Genomic DNA, 22,321 nt, shown 5'->3' on the forward strand with positions numbered 1-22,321 from the left:
TATCGCTTGTATTGTGTACATGAACCTTTCAGATGAAACTCTTGATTGCTTGCGCACGCTGGGATGCGTGATCGAGCACCGAGGTCAGCTGAGTTGTGAATGGGCCGATTACGGGCTGATGTCATCCCGCCTCGGCAAGTGGCCTCACTGATCACGTGGTGGCTTTTGTCCGTGCACCGTTCTCTAATTTTGGTCTCCCCGTAAGGACGCCCACAGTCGCTCAATTCGAATACTAACCGATGCATGCTCCTTATATGCGACAATGAACAAAACTCTGGAGCGATTTCTCTATATGTACGGAACCTCTACTACACTTTCGCCGTTTACTGGGTGGGGCGGTATCGCGGCTCGCGCTCGCTCTCGAAGATGGTGCTGGGGTCGAGGCGGCCCTGGATGATGTCGTAGAAGAGCTGCAGCGAGCTCTGGCGTGCCCAGTTCCACGAGCTGTCAAAGATGCGCGCCTTGTTGGCGCTGAACGCGGGTGCAATGCCGTCAATGTACGCGTCGCCGTGCTCGAGCTTGATGGCGTCGAGCTTGGCCTGAAGAGCGTCGGCCTCGGCCTTGGCTGCGTCGGCGCGCTTCTCGCCAGCACGAGGGTCCTTGCCGAGGTAGCGCGACAGGAGCTCGATTTCGCGCTGAGCCTGCTCCTCCTGCTTGATGACAAACTTGTCGAACTCCTCCGAGTTCATGACGGCACCACCACCGCCGCCGCCACCACCACCGCCGGCACCGCCCTGCGAGAGGGTGATGCCAGAGTAGGAGGCATAGGACTGGGCGACCGAGTCGAGGAAGGCCTTGGCCTCAGCCTCAGATCCGAGACGCTTTGGCGGCTCGTTAAGGATGCCGAAGAACAGTGCGCTGTCGGAGCGGAGCGGGCCAAGACCCCACTGCTTGTTGAGGTGGTTACGGGCTGCCGAGATGTTAAAGCCACCGGGGAACTTGGAGGCAATCATGCGGTTGGTGAGACCCATCGAGTGCTTGCCGAGACCACCGTAGCCGACCGAGAGGGCGGCACCAAGCTCGTCGAGAGGAAGGTCCTCACCCTTCTCCGGCGCCGACGCGAACTCGACACCAAGGTCGCCGAGAATCTCGTTCTGAAGAGTCGACTTGCCGCCGGAAAGCTCCTTAAGCGACTTGGAGAGAGGGATCTCGCTGGCCTGCTTCTTGAGCTTCTGAGCGACGATGATGCGGACGGTGTCGACAGCCTTGGGCGGCACGTCGTCGACGGCGGCAGCGGGGCCAGCCGAGGCAGCCGGGGCAGGAGCGGGGGCCGCAGCCGGAGCCGGGGCAGCGGCAGCGGCAGGGGCAGCTTTCTCCTCCGCGGCGGGAGCGGCAGGAGCAGCGTCCTCGCCGGCCTCGTCCTCGAAGGCGTAGTAAACCTCCTTCTGGTTCTTGGCGTGGCAGAGGATCTGGCGCTTGACAGCGGTGGCAGCGTCCTGGGCCTCGTACTTGGCCTTGAGGGTGCGCGTAGCCATACCCGAGAGAACGGGGCCAGGGCCGACCTCAATGAAGCGCTCGAACTTGGCCTGAGTGAAGAGGACATCCTGGGTCTCGATCCAGCGCACGGGCGACGCGAACTGGTACGCGAGGCACTCGGTGAGGATGTTGTACGCGAGTCGCTGGCGGTTGGCCGCCGAGTCCCACGAGTCCTTCTCCCAGCCCTTGAGGACCGACTCCATACGAGGCGAGTTGGTCTCGTCGTAGATCTTCTTGACGTACTCCTTGGTGACCTCGAACGGCTCGGCGATCAAGTTGGGGATATACTTGCCAACGAGGCGGTCGGGGTTGAGGTGCTCGGGGTCGATCTTCTTCATGAGGTAGTTGCGGAAGGAGAGGACACCGGGCCAGAGGTAGCGAGAGTGGAAGGGCACGTCGATACCGGGCAGAGGAATTGTGGCGTAGCCACGCTCGAGGTGGACCTCGCCGCCGTCCTTCTTCTTCTTCTCCAGCATCATGTCCCAGCCGCCGTCAATGATGCCGACAAGGTGCTCCTTAAGCTCCTCGACAGACATGGTCTTGGACAGCTTCTCGAGGTCGATCTTCTGGTGCTTGAGGACGTTGAGGACGTTGGTGAGAGTCGCGAGAGCACGAAGCTCACCGGCGCAGACGTACTGCTGGTCGGCGACGTTGAGGTTGACGATCTGAAGCAGCGAGTCCTTCTGCGACGAGATCTGGTCAACAATCTCACGGAGCGCGGGCTCTGAGAATGTCCGGCCAACACGCGAAGGGTTGACGGCCATCATCGCGTATTGCGACTTGCCCTCAGCGTCACGCTTGACCGCGCGCTGCATGGTGATACCACGGAAGAAAACGACGTCGGAGAGGGCCGAGATCGGGAGGACATCGGCAATGGCAGCAAGCGCCGAGTACTCGCCGAGCGAGTGACCAGCGAACGAGGCGTTCTGGTCAATCAGACCCTTGGCCTTCATGTCGTCGAACGCCGCCTTCTCGGTGACCACAAGGGCGATCTGCGTGTACTGGGTAGCGTACAGAAGACCCTGGGGGTGCGAGAAGGTGTACGAGGTGGTGTGGAGGTCAATGTCGCCGAAGAGGGGCTGGGTCTTGACCTGGCCCTGCTCGTCGACAGAGTCGTAGGTGAGCTCCATGTAGCGCTGGCGGATAGCCTGGCCCTTGATACCACCGAAGTGGATGGTGAGTTCCTTCGGGTTGTTCTTGACAATGTCAATGATCGAGAAGCCGTACACAGAGGTAAGGTGGGCGTCGGCAGCGTCCCAAACCGCACGGGCGACCTCGGAGTTGTTGTAGAGCTCCATGCCCATACCAACCTCCTGCGAACCCTGACCGGTGAAGACGTAGGTGGTGGGAGGCTGGAGAACCTCGGCCTGACCGTCAAGGACCTTGGTGTCGTCCTGGTTGAAGACCTCAACCTTGATGACCTTCTTGCCGTCGTGCATGGCAGTGTGGGTGAGCTTGACGTGGAGCTCGTCACCAGGGAGGACCATGCCGACAAAGCCAACGTTGTACGAAATGACACGCTCGGGGTGGTTGTCGGCGGCAACGGACTCGACGTACTTGCGAGTAGCGGCCGACGACCACATGCCGTGGGTGATGGTGCCCGGAAGGTTGGCGAAGTCAGAGAAGTAGGGGTTGATGTGGATGGGGTTGAAGTCACCCGAGACCTTGGAGTACGCCTCGTTGGAAGCGGGGGTCTTGAAGGTGGCCGCGGCCTGGTCGGTGATGAGGGAGTAGCCGGACTCGAGAGGCACAGGAAGGCCGACCGACTTGCCCACACGCTTGAGATACTCGACAACCGGGTTGCCGTGCGAGTTGTGGGCCTCGTAGTCGATGGTGGCGACCTGCACAAGAGCCTTGGTCTGGCTGCGGACAAAGGCGGCACCGGTGACCTGGACCGAAGCGTAGGTCGACTTGTCCTTGAAGTGGTACTTTGACTTGACCTTGAAGGTGAGCTCGGAGCCGACATCGAGGGGGACCGAGTCGTCGTCCCACTCGAACCACTCCTTGGACTGGAGAACGCCGACCGAAGTGGGCTTGTCGAGCTTGACAACATAGTCGGGCTCGTCGACGGTCTCGAACGTGTTGGGGTAGTCGGCGAAGCGACCACGGTAGAGGAAGGCCGAGTCAACCTCAATCACGGGCTCATTGTTGCGGAGCACGTAGCCCTTGACCTTGACAGTCTTGCCCGAGTCCGAGTTGACAACCGAGGTGACACGCGCCTCAGTGGTGCAAACGTCGCCGGCCTTGAGAGGCGCGGCGCCCTCAACGAAGCGGAAGCCGTTCGAGAGGTGGACAAGGTTGATGAGGTCACCGTCGATGGCCTCGGGGAAGATGGTCTTCATGATCGACTGCCAGCCAAGAACGATGGCGTAGTCCATGGGCGCAAGAATGTTCTTGTTGCGGCGCTGCTTGAAGGCCTCACCCTGGTTTCCAACCACGTCGCAGAAGCGTTGGATGGTGACCGGGTCGACCTTGGTCTCGCCGCAAGTGAAGGTGTTGTCGAGCGGCAGCGAGGGGAGCTTCTCGTTGTCGCCGAACCAGAGGCGCCAGTAGAAGTCCTTGATGGCCTTGTTGCGGCCCTCCATGACCTCGTGGATGGGGGCGTAGCCCTGCTCCGGCTTATAGAGGAACTCAAAGGTGAGGGGCACGGACGAGCCGAGACGCTCCTCGTTGAGCTGGAGGGTGATCTTGCGCGACTTGGAGTCGTAAGAGAGGTCGACGGCCTTGAAGTCGGGGTGAGCGTAGCCCGACGACCGGATGGCGCCGTAAACCTTGACGCTAACGGGCACGCCGTTAGAGTCCTCCTCAATGCGTGCGATCTGGTGCTTGCGGGGAGCAAAGATGCGGCGGAAGGGGTTGGTGACGTAGTTGCCGCCCTGGACAACGTTGACAGTCGTAAGGGCAGCGCGGAGCCAGCTGAGCTTGGGGCCGGCGATGCGCTGGAGCCAGTCCTCGACGCGGGGAAGGCGGTCGGTGAGCTGGAGCGAGCGGGTGTTGCCCTCAAACGACTCGTGAGCGATGTGAGTGTGGGCCGTGGGCGGGCGGGCACCGATGTAGTCAAGGGTGGGGACCTTCGACTCATCGTTGTCGTAGTAGCGCTCAAGGATCTTCTTGACGAGAAGACCCTCGATGTTGCCGAGCATGTCGGCGATCGGCTCGTCGGCGACAGTCGAGAACTTGGCGGCCATGGGGCCCTGGAGGATACAAACGCGCTGAGCGTCGCCCTCGGGAACAGCCTCGACATCCTCGGCAGCCCAGAGCGAGTCCTTCTTGAACCAGAATTCGAAATTGTTGTCGAAGACGGGGATGAAGGGCACGGGCTTCTGCCACACACGGTTGCAGATGTTGAGGAAGTACGACTTGTCGTCGGACGACACGAGCTGGTCCTTGGTCTTGGGGTAAGAGCTGAAGAAGAGCTCGAGAACGTGGGTAGGGTCCTCGAGGCTCTTGTACGACTGAACGAGCGACTCCTTGGTGCGCGCGCCGTCGACACCGGCGAAGCGCTCCTCAACGCGGCGGAGCCAGTCACCGAGAAGGTTGCGGAGCGAGACGTCGACCCAGCGCTTCTGCTTGGCAACGTACATGAGGTCAAACATGCGGGTGATGGTCTCCTCGTAGGTCATGTGCGAGATGTCGTACACAATCTCGCCGCTCTTCTTCTGGCCGAACCAGGGCTTGTTAAAGTCGGCGTTAAGACGCTTGACAATCCACTCGCGGTTGTTCTCGAGCCATGCCTGACGCTTGTCACGCGGCATGTTGAACACAGTGTCGTCAAACTCCTTCCAGAGGACGACGGCGCGGTTGGCAATCTTGTGGATGGGCTCACCCAGCTCCGAGCGGACGGTGAGAATACCACCGGTGGGCTTGGTGTAGGTGCCCTCCCAGTCGGCATCGGTGACACCGGGGGCCTCAACGATGAGCTGCTTGACCGATGGGCTGGTCTCGGCCTCCTTGGCGACAAGGACACGCGAGCCGTAGAGGACACCGTCAAAGGGCATGGGCTGGAGGCCAAACATCTTGACGGACCAGTCACCGCAGATGTAGGGCCAGACGTCCTCGGCGCCACCAAAGCCGGAACCGGCGATGAGGCAGATGTTGGGGTACTGACGGATCGAGCTGTAAGTAGCGATCATGGGCTGGTGGAAGTCCTCAGCCGAGTGGTGTCCACCGGCACGGCCACCGGTCCACTGGAGGATGATGGGGTAGTCGGGGTTGGCGGCGGCAATGTTGACAACCTGGCGGATACCCTCAACGGATCCGGGCTTGAAGCCAACGTGCTTGATGCCGGCGGCGCGGAGGGCGTCGATGATCTCGGTCGCCTTCTCCGACGAGGGGATACCGGCAGCAATGCAGAAGCCCTCAACGGGGTGGCCCTCACGGCGCATCTGCTGCCAGAGAGGGAACTGGAACGAGAACTGTCTCATGTTGATGTAGAGCGCGTTCAGGGTGATGCCGATTCCGGGCTTGATGCGCTGCTCAATAGCGGCAATCTTGGCGCGGAGCACCTCCTCGTTGAAGTGACCGCCACCGGCAAGCTCGATGTGGTAACCCGCGTTAAGAGTAGCCGAGACCATCTGGGCACCGACGGTAGTGGGAGTCATACCGGGAATCATGATGGGGGGCTTGCCAAGGAGGCGAGAGAACGAGGTGTCAATGTTGACCTTGCCGTCCGCGGTCTTGACGAGGCGAGGGTGGAACTGGTCGTGCCAGATGGGCTCACGGCGGATATTGACCGCGTCGTAGAGCTCGGCACCAATCTTGCCCTTCTCGGTGGTGAAGACCACACGGACGCCACGGCCCTCGCTGACACGCGCAGTAAGGAACCCGACACCGGTCTTGCCGCCCGGGCCAAAGTCAATGGCGTGGGTTGCGGTCTTGGGGAAGTCGCAAGCCTTTGCCCAGTGGATGTGCTTGGTGAAGATCTGGTCGCAGAGCTCCTTGTCGAGCGAACCCGAAAGCTTGCGAAGATCAGAGCCTAGATAAGATTAGCTTTGGTTTCAAATGCGAAACAGCCGTGCCACGATCGGCGAATTTCTCAAAGCCGAACTCACCGTCTTCAGTGTTGAAAATCGGCATGCCGAGGTCGGACGCCTTGAACATGGTGGCGTCCTTGAGGTCCTCCGAGAGGAGCTTGTCGGTCGCACCGATGAGGTAGTCCGAGTGGAAAGGCACATTGATGGGCAGGAAGCGGATGGTGAAGACCGACTTGCGCTGCGAGAAAGGAGTGCGACCCTGGTCGAGGCCGGCAGGTGCCTGAACCTTGCGGAGGGCGGTGGCGAGGCCGTAGAGGGACTTGGCGGGGCCAGTCACAATGAACATTGTCGCAGCATTGAAGAGCGAAATGCCAACCTTGGAGTTCTCGGGAAGGAACTTGTTAACCTTCTCGATGTGGCCCTCGAGGGCCTTGCGGCTAAGACCGTTGACAGCCAACATTGGGGTGGGAGTGCCCTCATTGTGCTCGTTGGCGTCGGCGACGATCTCGGGGTCGAGCGAGAGGAGGGGGAAGAACTCCTGGCCACGAAGACCAATGTAGAAAAGCAGCTTGACCGCCTTTGCAATGTTCTGCTCAAGCGACTCCCACGACGAGGAAGCCGCGATGGCAACGGCAGAGATGATACCCTGCGAGTGGCCAGTAGCACCCTTGATAATGCTGCGCAGGTCACCGGGGGTGACGTCGGCAATGCGAGCCGAGACAATGTACTGGACAAGCTGGGTGATGCCGATCAGGGGGAGCGAGACCGGGATCGAGGCGAGGTAGTCGACCGAAGGGCGGGGCTTGGAGCCGTTGAGCCACGAAATCACGTCGAGACCGTCGACGTAGTAGGTGTAGCCCTCGGCAGTCGCCTTGTCGGCAAGAGGGGCAGTAACCTCCTGCGAGAGGCTCGTAAGGATGTCCTCGACGAATGGGCGGTAAATGTCAAAGAGCGACTGGAGCTCCTCAAAGTAGTACTGAGAGAATTAGCGATGTGCGCCTTGCCTTGCTTGACCCCGGTTCTCCGGGATCTGATTATGATCGACTTACCTCGTTGACGCCCTGGCCACCAAAGAGGCCGTAAAGCTCGGCATCACCATTCTTGGCGGCCTCGATAAGGGCCGAGGGGTGGGCGGCGGGCACCTCCTTGGCGCCGAGAGCGGCGCGGAGGGCGGCAAAGGCCTTGAAGTAGGCGGTAAGGATCTCGGCACGGGGCTCGGGGTCGTAAGACTGGAGGAGCGAGTGAACGTTCACGGTGCCGAGGAAGAGCTCGTTGAAGCGGTTGTACGCAGCGAGAACGACCTGGGTAATCTCGGAAGTGTTGTCACCGCCGGCGGTGAGCTTGTCAGCGGCAAAGCCGAGGAAACGGGCGAGGAGCTTGACCTGAGACTCGTTGTCTGGGCCGGTAGGGACGGCGGCGCCATCGTCGTCGTCGTCGGCGGTGGGCTCGGGGGCGTCATCCTTGCTCAAGGGGGAGTCGTGGAACTCCTGGGCGAGGACTTCAGAGGCGACCCAGGCGGAAAGGGGGGAAGCGGGGACGAGAATGTTGACACGGGCGGCCTGCGAGTGGAGAACAAGGGGGCGCGTGGCGGGGGGACCGCTGAAGAGGGACGCCATGATGGGCGAGATGGACTCTTGCAGTCCCGACGTTGCGGCAAGAGGAGAAGGTGAGGAGGAGGAGGGGGAGGGGAGGGGAGGGGGGAAAGAGAAAGTTGTGGAAGACGAGTGATGTGTGTTGGGGAAGGGGGGGAGAGGGAGAGAGAGAGAGAGAGAGAGAGAGAGAGAGGAGGAGAAGAAGAAGTCGAAGAAGATGGATGGGATCTGACAGAGAGTCAGTTGATGATGTTGAAGAGCATATGTCGAGCGAGGATGAGGGAAAGTAGAGTGACAGTCGGCATGGTCGGAGCAAGCGGCCCAGCGGGGGCAGTGGGAGCTGTGGGGGGGGGGAGGGAAGGAGGGAAGGAGGGAAGGAGGGGGGAGGTGGCCGAGGCGAGGACAAGGAGGATTGTGTGAGGTTGGGGTTGTGGCCGCCGTTGGTGGGTGGCATGATTGGAGAGGGTAGGGTGAGGGGTGAGGGTCCCATCGCCCCCATCGCCCCCAATGGACTTTGCGATTAAGCCGCCCCATGACTTTCCGCCCAACTCTTTCTCCCTATTACTGTTCCTGGACACTCGTCCTCCTATCCCCCATCCCCCATCCCCCATCCCCCATCCCCCCACTCACGCATGCATCGCGGCCTGACACGCACGCTGACACTTGCTTGTCAACCTGCGCGCAGCTGGCCCATGGCCCAACTTGGTCAACGAGGGCCGAGGGCCGAGGGCCGAGTGCCTGAGTGTATAGAGCGGCGTCTATCCTCGCCTACCATGGCCTATCCCATCTCTTGAGAAGCAACTCACTCCGACCCCGGCTTCCGATACCACCTCCACCTTGGCCACCCACCGGCATGTGTCCCCTCCATCCCCTCACAACGACCGTGCAGTATTCCATGCATGTCTCCATGTCTGTACTCTGTCTGTCAAGGTGGCTCATGCCCCCCCCCCCCCCCCCCCCCCTTCCCCCCAACCATGCTCTGCACATAACATTGCAATGTCATTCTCCTGGCTTCTCAGCTTCCTCTCTGGCCCTCTACCGGTGCTGCATCTCTCGTTTCCACAGAATGTCTCGTCAGTTCCCGATGTCCGACTTGCCACTCCAACATGCAACAGGTGCCCCAACTCCAACACAGCCACGCACGATACGGCATTGATGGCCAAGTTGCCACACAGATTCTCAGACCTGTGGCGCCATCCCTCGCTCGCCTCTCCTTCTTTCCTTCTGGCGTGCATGGATGGCGTGGCAGTGGCAGTGTCCCGTCCAGTATCTGACCTCGTGTCATCTCGTGTATTCCTGTGCCTGTATCACGTTTCCTCATCTCGGCCCGCCCGCCCGCCACCCGCCGCCGGTCACACTCTTCCACCTCCCCCCCCCCACTGTACCCGATAGTGCTGCTCGCAGGGCGTGCCGTAGTAACTGCGCCGGCCTGAGATGCAAAGATAAAACGACGTGTGTCTCCACCCCCACACCCCAAAGACCACCACTGCTGGGTGTTCCCACGACGACGGCCAGGCACAGGGTGATAAGCCGAACAACGCCGTCAAACCCCGAGTAGATAATCAGCACTTGATGGGACCTGAATAGAGTTGAATAGCCGCGCCCACACCAAGATAACGATCCTTTCGATCCTTGTGGGGGTGCACAAATTCCAACATTTCAACGCCATTTCTGATATCGTGGGGAACGAAAATTACAAACAGCTTTTTCTGAATTTTGTATTCACTCGCATACCTGCCACATGCTACATCTTCACCAACACGCAAGCGTTCCAACATGCGCAGGGCAACTGCCTGTGAAAGACTTGAACAGTTCATGCATTGTCATTTGATCAAATCAGCGCCGGCGGGATGCAGGGTCTTGGTGCAAGGTCTGGTGATCTACTGTCCTGGTAGTGTTGCGGACATGAGACACGGAGCGGACCTGGTAACTGGATGGAGCACAGATGGAGCCGAGCCGCGAGCCGACCTGCACTCTCGGGCCTTGCCTCCGGGTGGCGGGACCAAGCAGCACGATGATTTTTCCTGCATATCCTGTGCTCCGAAGCCGACTGCGGGGGTTGCGAGTGCTGCTGGCTGCTGGCTGCTGGCTGCTGGCTGCTGGCAATTCCCGCGGCAGCTGTTGGTCAGATGGGTCAAAATGCTTCTTCCGCAGGTGGCAGGATCGCAGACGGATGCGTTGGGGATCTGGGGAACGAGTCAAGGGGCAATGGCGCTGATGGTATTTGGCCGTTTGCCGAGGGCTTTGCTTTGCACGACGGAGGTGTAGCCACGTGTCAAGTGGTTGGGATGGATGGATTTGGGCGGGGGCACCATGATACTCATTTGGTGGGGATACAAGCCAAGGGCTGGGGGGTGGGGTCCTAGGAACAAGGATACTCTCAGTCACATCCTCCCTCACCCACAGAGAGAGAGAGGGGCCGATCCCATCCGCCGCCCCGCCCCCCCCCCCCCCCGGCCGCTGCTTGCAGCTTAGATGTGCTGCTGGTCACGACAACCGACGACTACTCGACTCTGGCAAACTAATCATTCTCCATCTCCTCGCTGTTCGTTCAAACGACCTCTTCATCATCTGTCGGGTCTCCACTTGACTTCTTTCCATTTCACTCCCTCCTTGACCTCCTCCTCTCCCATTCCCCCTCCACCTCGCCCCAAATCGACCGACACTTCCCCTCCCACCCCCTCCCTCCTCCTCATCCTTCTCCCCCCTCCCCCCTCACCTCCTCACCTCCTCTCCTCCAACGCACACCCACAAACGTCGGCGACGTAGCAAGCTACAACCATGTCGACCGCTACGCGTGACCAGGAGGCGCAGGTGCGCCGCGAGCTCACCTCGCGCTGCATTGCCATCGTGCGTACCATTAGTTTAGTTGCCGAGGTGACCTCCTCCGGTCCCCCCAGTGGTCCCCGGCGGTCTCCCCAGGTGGAATCTTCACCGCCAGCCTCATCACAAGGAGCGAAATGCTGACGCGCTCCTAGATGAACCGCGCAGACCAGAACCTGCTCGACTACATGAAGTACCACATTGACTCGGTGGACCCCTCCAAGGGCCCCAACTACGAGAAGGTCAAGAAGTTCGGCCAGATTCTCATTGACAACTGTGAGTGTGGTGTCCAGGTCAAGGAATATGGCGGGCGATATAGCAAGAAGCGTATCGCTGACAAGCTCAGGCAAGGAGGTTGTCGACCTCCCCCCCGTCTACCGCGACGTGGCTCTCCCCACGGCCCCTCACACCGAGGTCTCGGCCAAGGGTGACATTCAGTACTCGGAGATTCCCCGTACCAAGGTCCGCAAGCTCGAGTCCTACGTCAAGGAGATGGCCAACGGTGGCGAGATCGAGTCTCAGGTCAACCTTGAGAAGGTCCAGGCCGACATTGGTGCGTACCCCGACACTCTGGGTGGCTAAAACGTACCACCGCTAACCGCTCGCAGAGAAGCTTTGGGATCTTGTGAACGCCCAGCCTTCCATCACCCCCGCCCAGAAGGCGGCTATCAAGTCCATGTACGGCGAGGTCGTCAAGTCGCTCGGCCAGCAGGCCGAGGCCGACGACCCGGTCACTCGTGCCCGCAACGCGGCTGACAAGCCCCGCCGCGACAGCTCGCAGTTCCTGCGCCCCAACGTCCAAGACCGCACCGAGGTCGACGAGGAGCACCTCCCCTTCCTCCACCTCAAGCGCAAGACCGGCACCAGCTGGGCTTACTCTAAGAAGCTCACCAACATTTACCTCGACGTCCTTACCGAGATTGCCACCTCGGGTGTCACCTTCCAGAAGAAGGCCGCCCTTCTTACCGGTGTCGGCCGTGGCTCGATCGGTGTCGAGATTCTCCAGGGCCTTCTCGCCGGTGGCGCCACTTGTGTCGTGACCACCTCGCGCTACAGCCGCGCCGTCGTCGACTACTACAAGGGCATCTTCCACGAGGTCGGCTCCAAGGGCTCCAAGCTTATTGTCGTCCCCTTCAACGGCGCTTCGCGCCAGGACACTGAGGCGCTCGTTGACTACATTTACAACACCCTCAACATCGACCTCGACTACATTGTCCCCTTCGCCGCTCTCCCCGAGAACGGCCGTGAGATCGACAACATTGACGACAAGTCCGAACTGGCCCACCGTCTCATGCTCACCAACCTTCTCCGCCTCCTCGGTGCAGTCAAGACCAAGAAGGCCGCCAAGAAGTTTGTTACCCGCCCGACCCAGGTTGTTCTCCCCCTTTCGCCCAACCACGGTCTCTTTGGCAACGACGGTCTCTACTCCGAGTCCAAGATCTCGCTCGAGACGCTCTTCAACCGTTGGAGCGCAGAGTCCTGGGGCGAGTACCTCTGCATTGCCGGTGCCGTCATTGGATGGACCCGTGGCACTGGTCTTATGAGCGCCACCAACTTCGTTGCCGAGGGCCTTGAGAAGCTCGGTGTCCGCACCTTCTCCGCCAAGGAGATGGCCTTCAACATTCTCGGTCTGATGCACCCCCTCATCTTCGACATCACTCAGATCGAGCCTCTCTGGGCCGACCTCAACGGTGGTATGGACCGCGTTGCCGGTCTCGCCGACGTCATGACCTCTATTCGTCTGGACATCAACAAGGTCGCCGACCTCCGCAAGGCTATCGCCCTTGACAACGGTGCCGACTTCAAGGTCACCAACGGCTCCGAGGCTGAGCGCCTCCACCAGAAGGTTTCGGTCGCTCCTCGCGCCAACTTCTCGTTCGACTTCCCCACCGTCGAGGACGACTCGGTCCTCAACGAGCTCAAGCACCTCGAGGGCCTTATTGACCTCGACAAGGTTGTCGTGTGCACTGGTTTCGCCGAGATCGGCCCCTGGGGCTCCGCCCGCACCCGTTGGGAGATGGAGGCCCGCGGCGAGTTCACCATTGAGGGTATCATCGAGATGGCCTGGATGATGGGCATGATCAAGCACTTTGAGGGCATGCTCCCCAACGCCGGTGGCATGGCCGACCCCTACGTTGGCTGGGTTGACGCCAAGTCTGGCGAGCCCGTCGACGACAAGGACATCCGCAACAAGTACGAGAAGGAGATTCTCAACCACGCCGGTATCCGCATTATTGAGCCAGACCTCTTCTTCGGCTACGACCCCGAGAAGAAGGGCTTCACACAGGAGATTGAGCTCAACCACGACCTCGAGCCCCTCGAGGTTTCCGCCGACGACGCCGCCAAGTTCAAGCGTGAGCAGGGCGACGCTGTTGACATCTGGGCTCAGGACTCGGGCGAGTGGTTCGTCAAGTTCAAGAAGGGTGCTCGCGTTCTCCTCCCCAAGGCCGTCAAGTTCGACCGTGTGGTCGCTGGCCAGATCCCCACTGGCTGGGACGCCAAGCGCTACGGTCTTCCCGACGACATTATCTCCCAGGTCGACCGCACTGCCCTCTGGGCTTTGGTCTCGGTCACCGAGGCGCTCATCATGTCGGGTGTCACCGACCCCTACGAGCTCTACAAGTACATCCACCCCTCGGAGGTCGGTACTTCGCTCGGCTCGGGTATGGGTGGTATGCGTTCGCTCTCGGAGATGTTCAAGGGCCGTCGCGAGGAGAAGGACGTCCAGAAGGATATTCTCCAGGAGACCTTCATCAACACTGTTGCCGGCTGGGTCAACCTTCTTCTCATGTCCGCTTCGGGTCCCGTCAAGATCCCAGTCGGTGCCTGCGCCACCGCTCTCCAGTCCGTTGAGATCGGCTGCGACTCGATTCTCTCGGGCAAGGCCAAGGTCATGATCGCTGGTGGCTACGACGACTTCTCCGAGGAGGGCTCGTTCGAGTTCGCCAACATGAAGGCCACCTCCAACGCCGAGACCGAGTTCGCCAACGGCCGTGAGCCTAACGAGTTCTCGCGCCCCATGACCTCGACTCGTGCCGGCTTCATGGAGTCTCAGGGCTGCGGTGTCCACATTCTCATGAGCGCTAAGACTGCCATCGAGATGGGCGCCTCCATCCAGGGTATTGTCGCCTACACCTCGACCCACACCGACAAGGCTGGCCGCTCCGTTCCCGCCCCCGGCCGTGGTATTCTCTCCACTGCCCGTGAGGTCACCCCCAAGCAGTCGCTCCCCATCCTTGACCTCAAGTACCGTGCCCGTCAGCTCGCGTTCCGCCGCAAGCAGATCTCGCAGTGGTTCGAGAACGAGCTTGACAATCTTCGCGACGAGGCCTCGGTCGCCGGCAAGACCGACGACGCTGAGTGGTTCGCCCAGCGCGTTGACTTCATCGAGCGCGAGGCCAAGCGCCAGGAGAAGGAGGCTCTTGCCACCTACGGTATGCTTGAGGGCTCTGACCCCAACATTGCCCCTCTCCGCCGTGCTCTCGCCGTCTGGGGTCTCAACGCCGACTCGGTTGGTGTCATCTCGTGCCACGGTACCTCGACCAAGGCCAACGACAAGAACGAGTCGGGTGTCTACAACCTTCAGTTCGAGCAGCTCGGCCGCTCCAAGGGCAACGCCGTCCCTGTCATCACCCAGAAGTACCTCACGGGTCACCCCAAGGGTGGTGCAGCTGCTTGGATGTTCAACGGCATGCTCCAGACCATCCAGTCGGCTCTCATCCCCGGCAACGCCAACGCCGACAACATCTCGGAGGAGCTCCGTGCCTTCCCTCACCTCTTCTACCCCTCCAAGGCCATCCAGCACACGCGTCTCGAGGCTGGTCTCCTTACCTCGTTCGGTTTCGGCCAGGTCGGTGGCCAGGCTGCCATTCTTCACCCCCGCTACCTCTTCGCCGCGATCCCCAAGGGTCAGCTCGAGGAGTACAAGAAGAAGCGCCACGCCCGCCAGCTCGACTCGTACGCCCGCCAGTCGCAGGCCATGATCCGCAACAACCTTGTTCAGATCAAGGACGCGCCGCCTTACGGCCCCGAGCTCGAGGGCCCTGTGCTTCTCAACCCCCTGGCTCGCGCCGGGCCGTCGAAGAACGGGTCATACGAGTTCAAGGGCAAGCTCCCCTCCGAGGTGCCTCTCTCTACCGCCAACGCCGACACCATCAAGTCGCTCCTTTCGCAGACCAAGGGCGGCATCGCAGGCGTCGGTGTTGACACCGAGCTCATCTCTTCAGTGCCGACCTCGGACTCGTTCCGTGAGCGCAACTTCACCGCCGGCGAGATCGAGTACTGCAACTCGGCGCCCGACTCGCGTGCATCGTACGCAGGCCGCTGGGCCGCCAAGGAGGCCGTCTTCAAGGCCCTCTCGGTGCCCTCGAAGGGTGCGGGCGCGTCCATGAAGGACATTGAGATTGTCTCGACCCAGTCGGGCCCCGAGGTTAAGCTCCACGGTGACGCGGCCAAGGCCGCCGGCGGCAAGAAGATCAAGGTCTCGCTGTCGCACTCGGACTCGAGCGTCGTCGCCTTTGCGGTCGCCAACTAAGGGTACAGCATGGCATTGTAGTTGTGGTCAGTATTATCGCGGGATCCTGTAACATCCGCGTCCATAGAGTTTGCAAGCGGAATGATCATTGTTAGATTGCAGTGCGTGACACGGGACTGACGACGTTGGGCAAAGGATGAGTAGTCGTGTGAGCGAAGTCTCATTATTGCTAGGTTACCCAATTGTTTCTGAGGAAATGAAGCTTAGTCTCGCCACGCTGACAGTCTCTGAATGACTTATGTGAGTTGTAGTAGATCAGGAGTTGGACGTAGTTTTTGAGCACCCCCTCATCTCTAAGTCGTAGTCGTACATGTATGCTAAGGTCTACAAATTCTTGGGTCTATCCTATGATGCTGAGGCTAAGGATGTGGGGTCGGGTTCGGGATGAGGTGGGGGTGCAAGTGCGGGTGCAAGTGCGGCTGCTGGTGCGGGTGCGGGTGCGGTGCGGGTGAGGGCGACTACAAGGGAAAGCGCGCGAGCTCATCAAGCGTGAACCCGGCAGCGATGACGCTCTCGGCGCCGAGATCCTTGACCTCCTCATCCAGATGGTGGAACAGCACCCCCCTAAAGCTGTCCATGACGGCGCGGAGCTCGGCGCCGTCAAACCCGTCGGGGTCGCGCTTAGCTTTAGCGAGCACGGCGTCGTAGCGCTCCAGTCCGTCATGGATCGCGCGGTGCATGGCGACGTGAGCGTCCGAGCCCTTCCCACCCGCCTTGAACTGGGGCAGCTTCTTCGCCAGCATCGGGAAGATGTACGCCTCCTCAATGCGGTGGTGTAGGTCGAGGTGGTGCGAGACCTGCTCGGCTTCACGGATAAAGCGGGCGAACGACATGCCCTTGGCTTTCCATCCGCCCTCGGCGAGCTGGCGTCAGTGACTGTACAACCAAAGGAGACAAGATCACGATATCACGAGAGGGACTCACATCGTACACGTGGTTGAACTCCCACTCGAATTTGGCGTGGAACTGGGCCATGCCGTCGGCGAGCTTGTTCCACTTCCGAAAGTCCCATGAGGACATGTTCTTGACGGCGGCCGCGGCGGCGAGCTGCTTCTCGGTCTTTTGTTTCTCAGGAGCAGTGGCATCCTTCGCCGGAGCCTGGGTGGTGGAGACTGGTGTAGTTGCGGACATTGTTGTTGTGATCGAGGGAGAGGACGTCGAGAGGAGCGCTATATATGTTCCGAGAAGTGCGATTGCGACGGTGAGCACGAGCAGACGCAGGGGCAAGTCTGTGCGCATGAGTTTGGGGAGAACGTTCTCGGGCCGTCGGGGTGGGTTGATATACTGCGCCGACCGAGCGTTGGCAGAGGCCGCACCGAGACCGAAACCGAGACCAGACCGAGGAGACCATCACCACGACGGCGTTACGTCAGGTTGCAGCGTCCAATGTGGGGGTCCCGTTTGTCAGCTCGGTGGGAAGTCTTCTCGTCAGCAGCAATTGTCAGATTGGGATGTGGACGTGGAAGGCGCCAGAATTTGAATCCGTACGTCAGCAGAGACGCTTGGGATGACACATTTGATCCCGTGAAGGATGCATGCTTCCACACAAAGCTCTAAGTCGTCACATCCTCGTGTTCCTCTCTCTCTCTTTCTGTCTGAAAACTTCTTAATCCACAGCGTCATCTCTGCTGATCAATGTCCGGAACTTGTGTCCAAAAAGGACAACACAGGCTGTGGCAGACGCCTTTTGGTTCGACGGTGTTCGGTTCCACTGCTTTGCAGCGGTAAGCCCGTCTTCCGCCCAGGTTCCCATAGCTATGCCGTTTTACTCTTATCAGTGCACTGTATCATTGGATAGCCACCGCATTCATCTCCTTCACCTTCTCTCGAGAGAGACGTCCGCAATCTTTGAGGTCGTCAATCCTTTCGTACTTGTGCCATTCTGTGCGAGAGGATGTAAGGAGTATAATTTCTGTCCCGTTGACCGATCGCATGCGAGCAGTTTATCGTCTCAGCCACACCAAATCACCAAAATCCTGGAAGGAGACCTAATGAGGCTCGGCCTAGTGACCCTCAAGACAAAACTTGCCCCACCTGCGGCTTCGCTCCACGGGCGGGGTTGACAAGGCGCGACACCAAGGCGAGTGGTCCCCTTCCCTTGTTTAATGATGTTGAGGGCGGGTGGCATTGCGAGAGTGAGAAGTTGATTGAAATATCTCCTGCCGCATATACGAGCTCTCACCCTCACCGTGCCGCCGGCGCGGCCCTCCCTGGCTCTGCCCACGGCTGCCGCTGCACCACCGCCACATCCCCATGAGGGTCAGCCGCGACCAGTTCTGTCGTCATGAGTTTGAGCTCGGATTTGTTGGACTACGTCTGTTTCTGGTCTTGTGGTTTTTATACGTCGCCAGCTCACTGCTAAGGTGCAAGCAAGTCGACCACATGTCTCCATCACTGAGCCACACTGCAACCATATCCCCGCCAGACGAAATTGCTCCGTGTTGCCGCTCTCCTTGCCCACGGTAGCAATGTCTTCCCCTTAAAGTCAACCATACCGAAGATGGTCCCGATGTTCTCTGTCACCTGTATGGAAGCAGTACTGTTGCTCCTCGTGCGCGGCGCCAAGATGGAACTCGGGCCGACAGGTTTGCTTCGCCTGACAGCAGTAACAGCAGGAGCAAACTGAGATGTAACGTATTTCGATGTACAGCTCGCCGACCATCTCCCATTTTGGATTTTGTATATTGCTATATACACTGCCCCTTTTCGAAGCCTCCCCCATTCCTACAGGCGTGCGCCCAGCAGATACCTGCCGGCATTACTTTAACATTCTTCTGTCTAGCCAGACATGGTCCATCGCTGAGAGGCCCAATCTGCCCGCCCGCTGCATCGCCATCCCTGCACGCGTTGACCGGGGCGCACAATCCCGTGCGGCACATCGAGACACATGTACCGGCCCATCGGCCCGCGCTGACGATACTTGCCACCGGGGGCTGTGTCCATGGTGGACCGCTCGCTGCAGTAGTAGAAAACCCATGAAGTGCCGTCATAGTCTGGGATTAGCACGAGGGAGAGGCTGGGGCGACGTGGCATGGTGATTGAAAAGCCAAATAGACATACTAGTCAGTGGGCCGAGACACTTGCCGCCCATGCGGAACTGGGTGCGCCCGTTTCCCGCTTCCCAGTTCTGAGAGGCGCGGCCGTCGCAGATTTGCAGGGAGACGGAGGCGTCATTAATGTTCCCCGAGTTGAGGCTGCCGGTTTGCGTGAGACAGTATCCCGTGTTGCCGTTAGGGTGAATGCGGCGGGCGTCGGCAGGGGCGAGTGCCGCCAGCGCAGAGAGGAGGGCGAGGGCGGAGAACGTGAGGGCCACCATGGTGTTAGATGTTGACGGGTAAGTGCGTCAGATCAATGGGAGCTAACGGCTTATAAGCTTCTCAACTGTGCCAAGCGATCAGCGGCATAGTCAGTTGTCATCGAGGAACGCCGGAATTCTGGCAGCTTGACGACCGAGATACGGCATGGATACACCCGCATCAGTGTGCTCGGGCCATCCCACCATCAAGGCGATGAGAGGCACTTACACCCGTCGGGCAAGGTTTGTCGAGCGGGGGAGCTCATTGAGATGCTAGGTTGCGATTCCCATGATGTTCACACCCAGGGTGCTCGAGGGTGCTCGGTGACTCGGCCAATTGGCAATATCGATAAGATGCCGCCGACACGGGACCGACTGCTTGTCTGATGACTGCACTGTTTGAAGCACACGCCTTCTTCCCTACGATCTGGACGACGCGAGAGGGCAGACTCCAATAACACAACGCCTCAGCTGTTGCTAAAATGCAAGTGCGATGTGATCACCTTGCTGGTTCATTCATCGCCGATATGGCCTGGGCGTCGACATGGCTGACACGCGTTCGTCAGAACAGCGGCAGGCGGCAAAGAGACGAGACACAGGTAGGCAGTACGTCCCATAACAACATATCTAGAGACTGAGACTACTATGCAAGGTCATACCCAACACTATCAGCCGACTATGCAGGCCCTCGGCGGTGTAGCGGTTGTCATGCAAGGTAACACGCACGTTGAGGGGAGAAGAGAGATATGATTCGTATGTGTGACGACCGACCGGTGCGAGGGTGGCGTCGCTCCAGGATCGCGCCGCATAACCTACTCGCGCTTGCGCTTCTGGCCACGGTTGAGGCCAGTCACCGAGGCGGGGGCGGTATTGGGCGGGCTGGAGGCGCCACGATCTCGGGGGAGGCTGGGCGGGCCGGGCGGAGCCGGCCAGCACATGCCATCGAACACCTACGTCCGCTCGTCACCTCCCCTTCCTCCTCCTTCTGCCCGTTACGCAACCAGCGCCGCTTGGCCTCGACACGTACGCCCTCCTGCCACCCGATAAACCAGTCGCGGGTCACGCAAAGCATCTCCCCCATGCGGATTCAGGACCTCCACGAAAACGCGTGACCCCGTGCGCGCACGCGCGACGTGGTGACACATCACGAGAAGTGTCCGGGCCGGGTCGAGCGTGTCGACAGAGCCCTGGCTTCCATCTGGAAAGCAGGGCGGCAGCGTCGGCCGCTAGAGGCAGAGCCGAGGGACTGGTTGCGGGTGTGGGCTCAGGCGTTAGGGTCGGGGTCGGCAGTGACGCCGAGACGAGAGGGTGCTCGTCGTTGAAGCCGACAAGAGTAGGGGCGCTAGTGGTAGCTGATCGCGGACAGCTCTGGTGGGAATGCGGCGGTGTCAGAGACCTTGGGTGTGAGTGAAGGCCAAGTCAAGAGGCAGCTCGGAGGAAGGAGAGACGGGGTTGAGGAGATGCGCCAGGCTGCCGGGCCGGCCCAAGGAGTTGGTGCTCATTCTGAATCTTATCAGTCGGGACTGATGCTGTCCAACTAATCAGGTCGACTGAAGCGTGACAGGGCCGGGGGAATGAGGGGAATTCAGTGAGCCCCAGCCTGCTGCTCAACTCTGACATATATGTGCTTCAGCTGCTGTAGTTGAGATTGCTTCCTCGGAGCACAATAGCCAGAGTAAACATCTGAGCTCGTGTTCAGCCATGGTCAGGTGTGTGGGAGCGCGTCATAACGAGTGCGAGAACAGCCGCCTTGAAGGCGAGAGTGGGCAACGCTTCTGAGTGGCGCCAAGCCCAGCGGCGGAGTTCCGCTGAGTTAGTCCACCGCGGGGTGTGAGTTTTGCGCAGTGGCGAGAAGAGAATGTAATCCGTGCAATTGCGCCAGTGAGACCAGCGTTACAGTAGATGGTACAACAGACCGCGGGGAACCGATGACTGCTTGAGGAGAATGGAGCTGATAAGACGAATGCGTCATTGCGCGCGCTGTGTGAGCCAGGCCAGGACGATGTCGAGGTTATGCTTGGTCTTATTGCTGGTTGAGTAGCACTGAGGTGAACATGCAGCGGAGGATGATGACTCACGGAGACGACACGCCCACCGATTTCGGCGAGCCGCATGTCGCGGATCATCTCGTCAACGCCAACTGCCCCGGGGAGGTCGCTCTTGTTGGCCAGCACAAGGAGAGGCACTCCGGCTAGCGAAGGTAATCCGAGAAGGGAATGAAGCTCGCTCGTAGAGATGGGAATCGACTTCGTCTGAGGTCAGCGCTATGTCCGCTGGAAGCAGAGATGCAAGCTTACATCGGCGGCGTCGACAACATAGCTTGCGTCAGCATAGCCTTCTAGAAGGACGCACACAATGGCATTCGCTCCACGACAGTAGCGATCCCACATGCTTCGAAACTTTGGCTGGCCCTGGCGTCAGTGTCGAACGCTGTTGGTGGCATCGCGCCGAGATTGTGCCTGTGCGAGGACGACGTCGTACAGTTGTTCTTGCGTCTGGCACGCAAGCTTCGGAGAAGTGTGGAGCGCAGATTCTCCAGCCATCAGCTGACGGCTAGAGGACAGATGCACCTAGTATGCTGCGCAAGTCAAGATCCCCAACGTTCGCCCTTGGGACCACACGCGCGGGGATGAGATCGGTACCGGAGGCCGCGCGACGTGCTTTGAGAGTCTCGCCCTCGTCGTTCTTGCTTGCTTCCGGCTCCCAACTCTCGACCGTGACTCACTGCAACATCCCATATCTTCATCGTCACGTTACCCTTCCGCACTTGGCGCAAGTTGTACGCGACGGTCGGGACGACGTCCTCCGACCACTGGCCCGAGCCGAGGACATTAACGAGGCTGTGGAGTGCAATGTGAGGGAGGCAAGGCGGAGTATTGTGACGTGAGGAAGTGGCGATTTGACCCGAGGGCAGTCGCGTTAGCACGTCCTCAATGCACGCCCGGTACGCACGATGTCTTCCCGCTCGCCTGAAGTTAGCTCGACACTTCAGGTGACTCCAATCTGACACACCTGTAACCCCACGATTGTGACCTCGAGATGCTTGGCCCAGAACAAGGAGCGCAACCAGTCGATCAGACCCTGGAACAAGGCCGCCATGCTGTAGAACTGAGCGTACGGAACGATATTGGAGCGCGAAGCGGAGGAGTCTCCGCTGGTTGGGTTGGCTGAGGTGAGAGTTGGGGGCGAAGCGAGGAGGAGCGCGAAAGCTCGTTGGGCCTGTACGTCCTATGGGCACGGGCAAGAGGAAACACCGAGTGATAGCCCGAGTGCGGAGCGGAGGAGGCTCGCAGCGGAGAGGAAGTACAGAATGGAGACGATGCGAGCGGAGAGATCGATCGCGTCAGGGAGATGGGAACGGGGCGTGGGTCGGTGGAGGTGTATGTGGCGTAGAGACAATCTGCCGTATTGCAGCGGTCGAGGCCGAGATCGGAGTTGCGCGCGACGAGGCGACAAGTGCTGTTGAAGCGATGGGATGCGCCGAGGGCTGTGGGGTAGATGGTTGAGTTACACGAATGGGTGGCAAGATGCGCTCAGCTGCCAGCGGCTGCGTCATAGCATCCCTCAGGCACCAACCAACACCCAGGTTTCTTTCCGTAGGTCGAGCATCGCGATCATCATGCTCATG

The 22,321-nt window shown here is 60.0% G+C and overlaps 5 protein-coding genes across 5 annotated transcripts; 1 reads left to right on the top strand and 4 right to left on the bottom strand.

Moving 5' to 3' along the window:
• Window positions 1-323: 323 nt before the first annotated feature.
• Window positions 324-8,065, bottom strand: COLE_07213 (uncharacterized protein; the record flags this gene model as incomplete). The annotated part of the gene is made up of 3 exons (XM_018426986.2): window positions 324-6,451; window positions 6,528-7,425; window positions 7,499-8,065. The coding sequence occupies 3 exons, from the start codon at window positions 8,063-8,065 to the stop codon at window positions 324-326; spliced, it is 7,593 nt and encodes a 2,530-aa protein (XP_018275765.1).
• A 2,757-nt stretch (window positions 8,066-10,822) lies between these two features.
• COLE_07214 (uncharacterized protein) lies at window positions 10,823-15,398 on the top strand (the record flags this gene model as incomplete). The annotated part of the gene is made up of 4 exons (XM_018421560.2): window positions 10,823-10,891; window positions 11,020-11,140; window positions 11,211-11,417; window positions 11,473-15,398. The coding sequence occupies 4 exons, from the start codon at window positions 10,823-10,825 to the stop codon at window positions 15,396-15,398; spliced, it is 4,323 nt and encodes a 1,440-aa protein (XP_018275764.1).
• Window positions 15,399-15,856: 458 nt separating this feature from the next.
• On the bottom strand, window positions 15,857-16,418 carry COLE_07215 (uncharacterized protein; the record flags this gene model as incomplete). The annotated part of the gene is made up of 2 exons (XM_018420531.1): window positions 15,857-16,261; window positions 16,323-16,418. The coding sequence occupies 2 exons, from the start codon at window positions 16,416-16,418 to the stop codon at window positions 15,857-15,859; spliced, it is 501 nt and encodes a 166-aa protein (XP_018275763.1).
• A 1,758-nt stretch (window positions 16,419-18,176) lies between these two features.
• COLE_07216 (uncharacterized protein) lies at window positions 18,177-18,714 on the bottom strand (the record flags this gene model as incomplete). Its single annotated transcript, XM_018426237.2, has 2 exons — window positions 18,177-18,391; window positions 18,459-18,714. 2 exons carry the CDS (start codon window positions 18,712-18,714, stop codon window positions 18,177-18,179), a joined length of 471 nt encoding a protein of 156 aa, XP_018275762.1.
• Window positions 18,715-20,661: 1,947 nt separating this feature from the next.
• On the bottom strand, window positions 20,662-21,792 carry COLE_07217 (uncharacterized protein; the record flags this gene model as incomplete). Its single annotated transcript, XM_018425035.1, has 7 exons — window positions 20,662-20,736; window positions 20,772-20,945; window positions 20,991-21,012; window positions 21,046-21,104; window positions 21,419-21,533; window positions 21,646-21,662; window positions 21,706-21,792. The coding sequence occupies 7 exons, from the start codon at window positions 21,790-21,792 to the stop codon at window positions 20,662-20,664; spliced, it is 549 nt and encodes a 182-aa protein (XP_018275761.1).
• Window positions 21,793-22,321: the final 529 nt, after the last annotated feature.

This window comes from Cutaneotrichosporon oleaginosum, assembly GCF_008065305.1.
Source record: "Cutaneotrichosporon oleaginosum strain ATCC 20508 chromosome Unknown ATCC20508_contig06, whole genome shotgun sequence".
NCBI classification, from domain to species: domain Eukaryota; kingdom Fungi; phylum Basidiomycota; class Tremellomycetes; order Trichosporonales; family Trichosporonaceae; genus Cutaneotrichosporon; species Cutaneotrichosporon oleaginosum.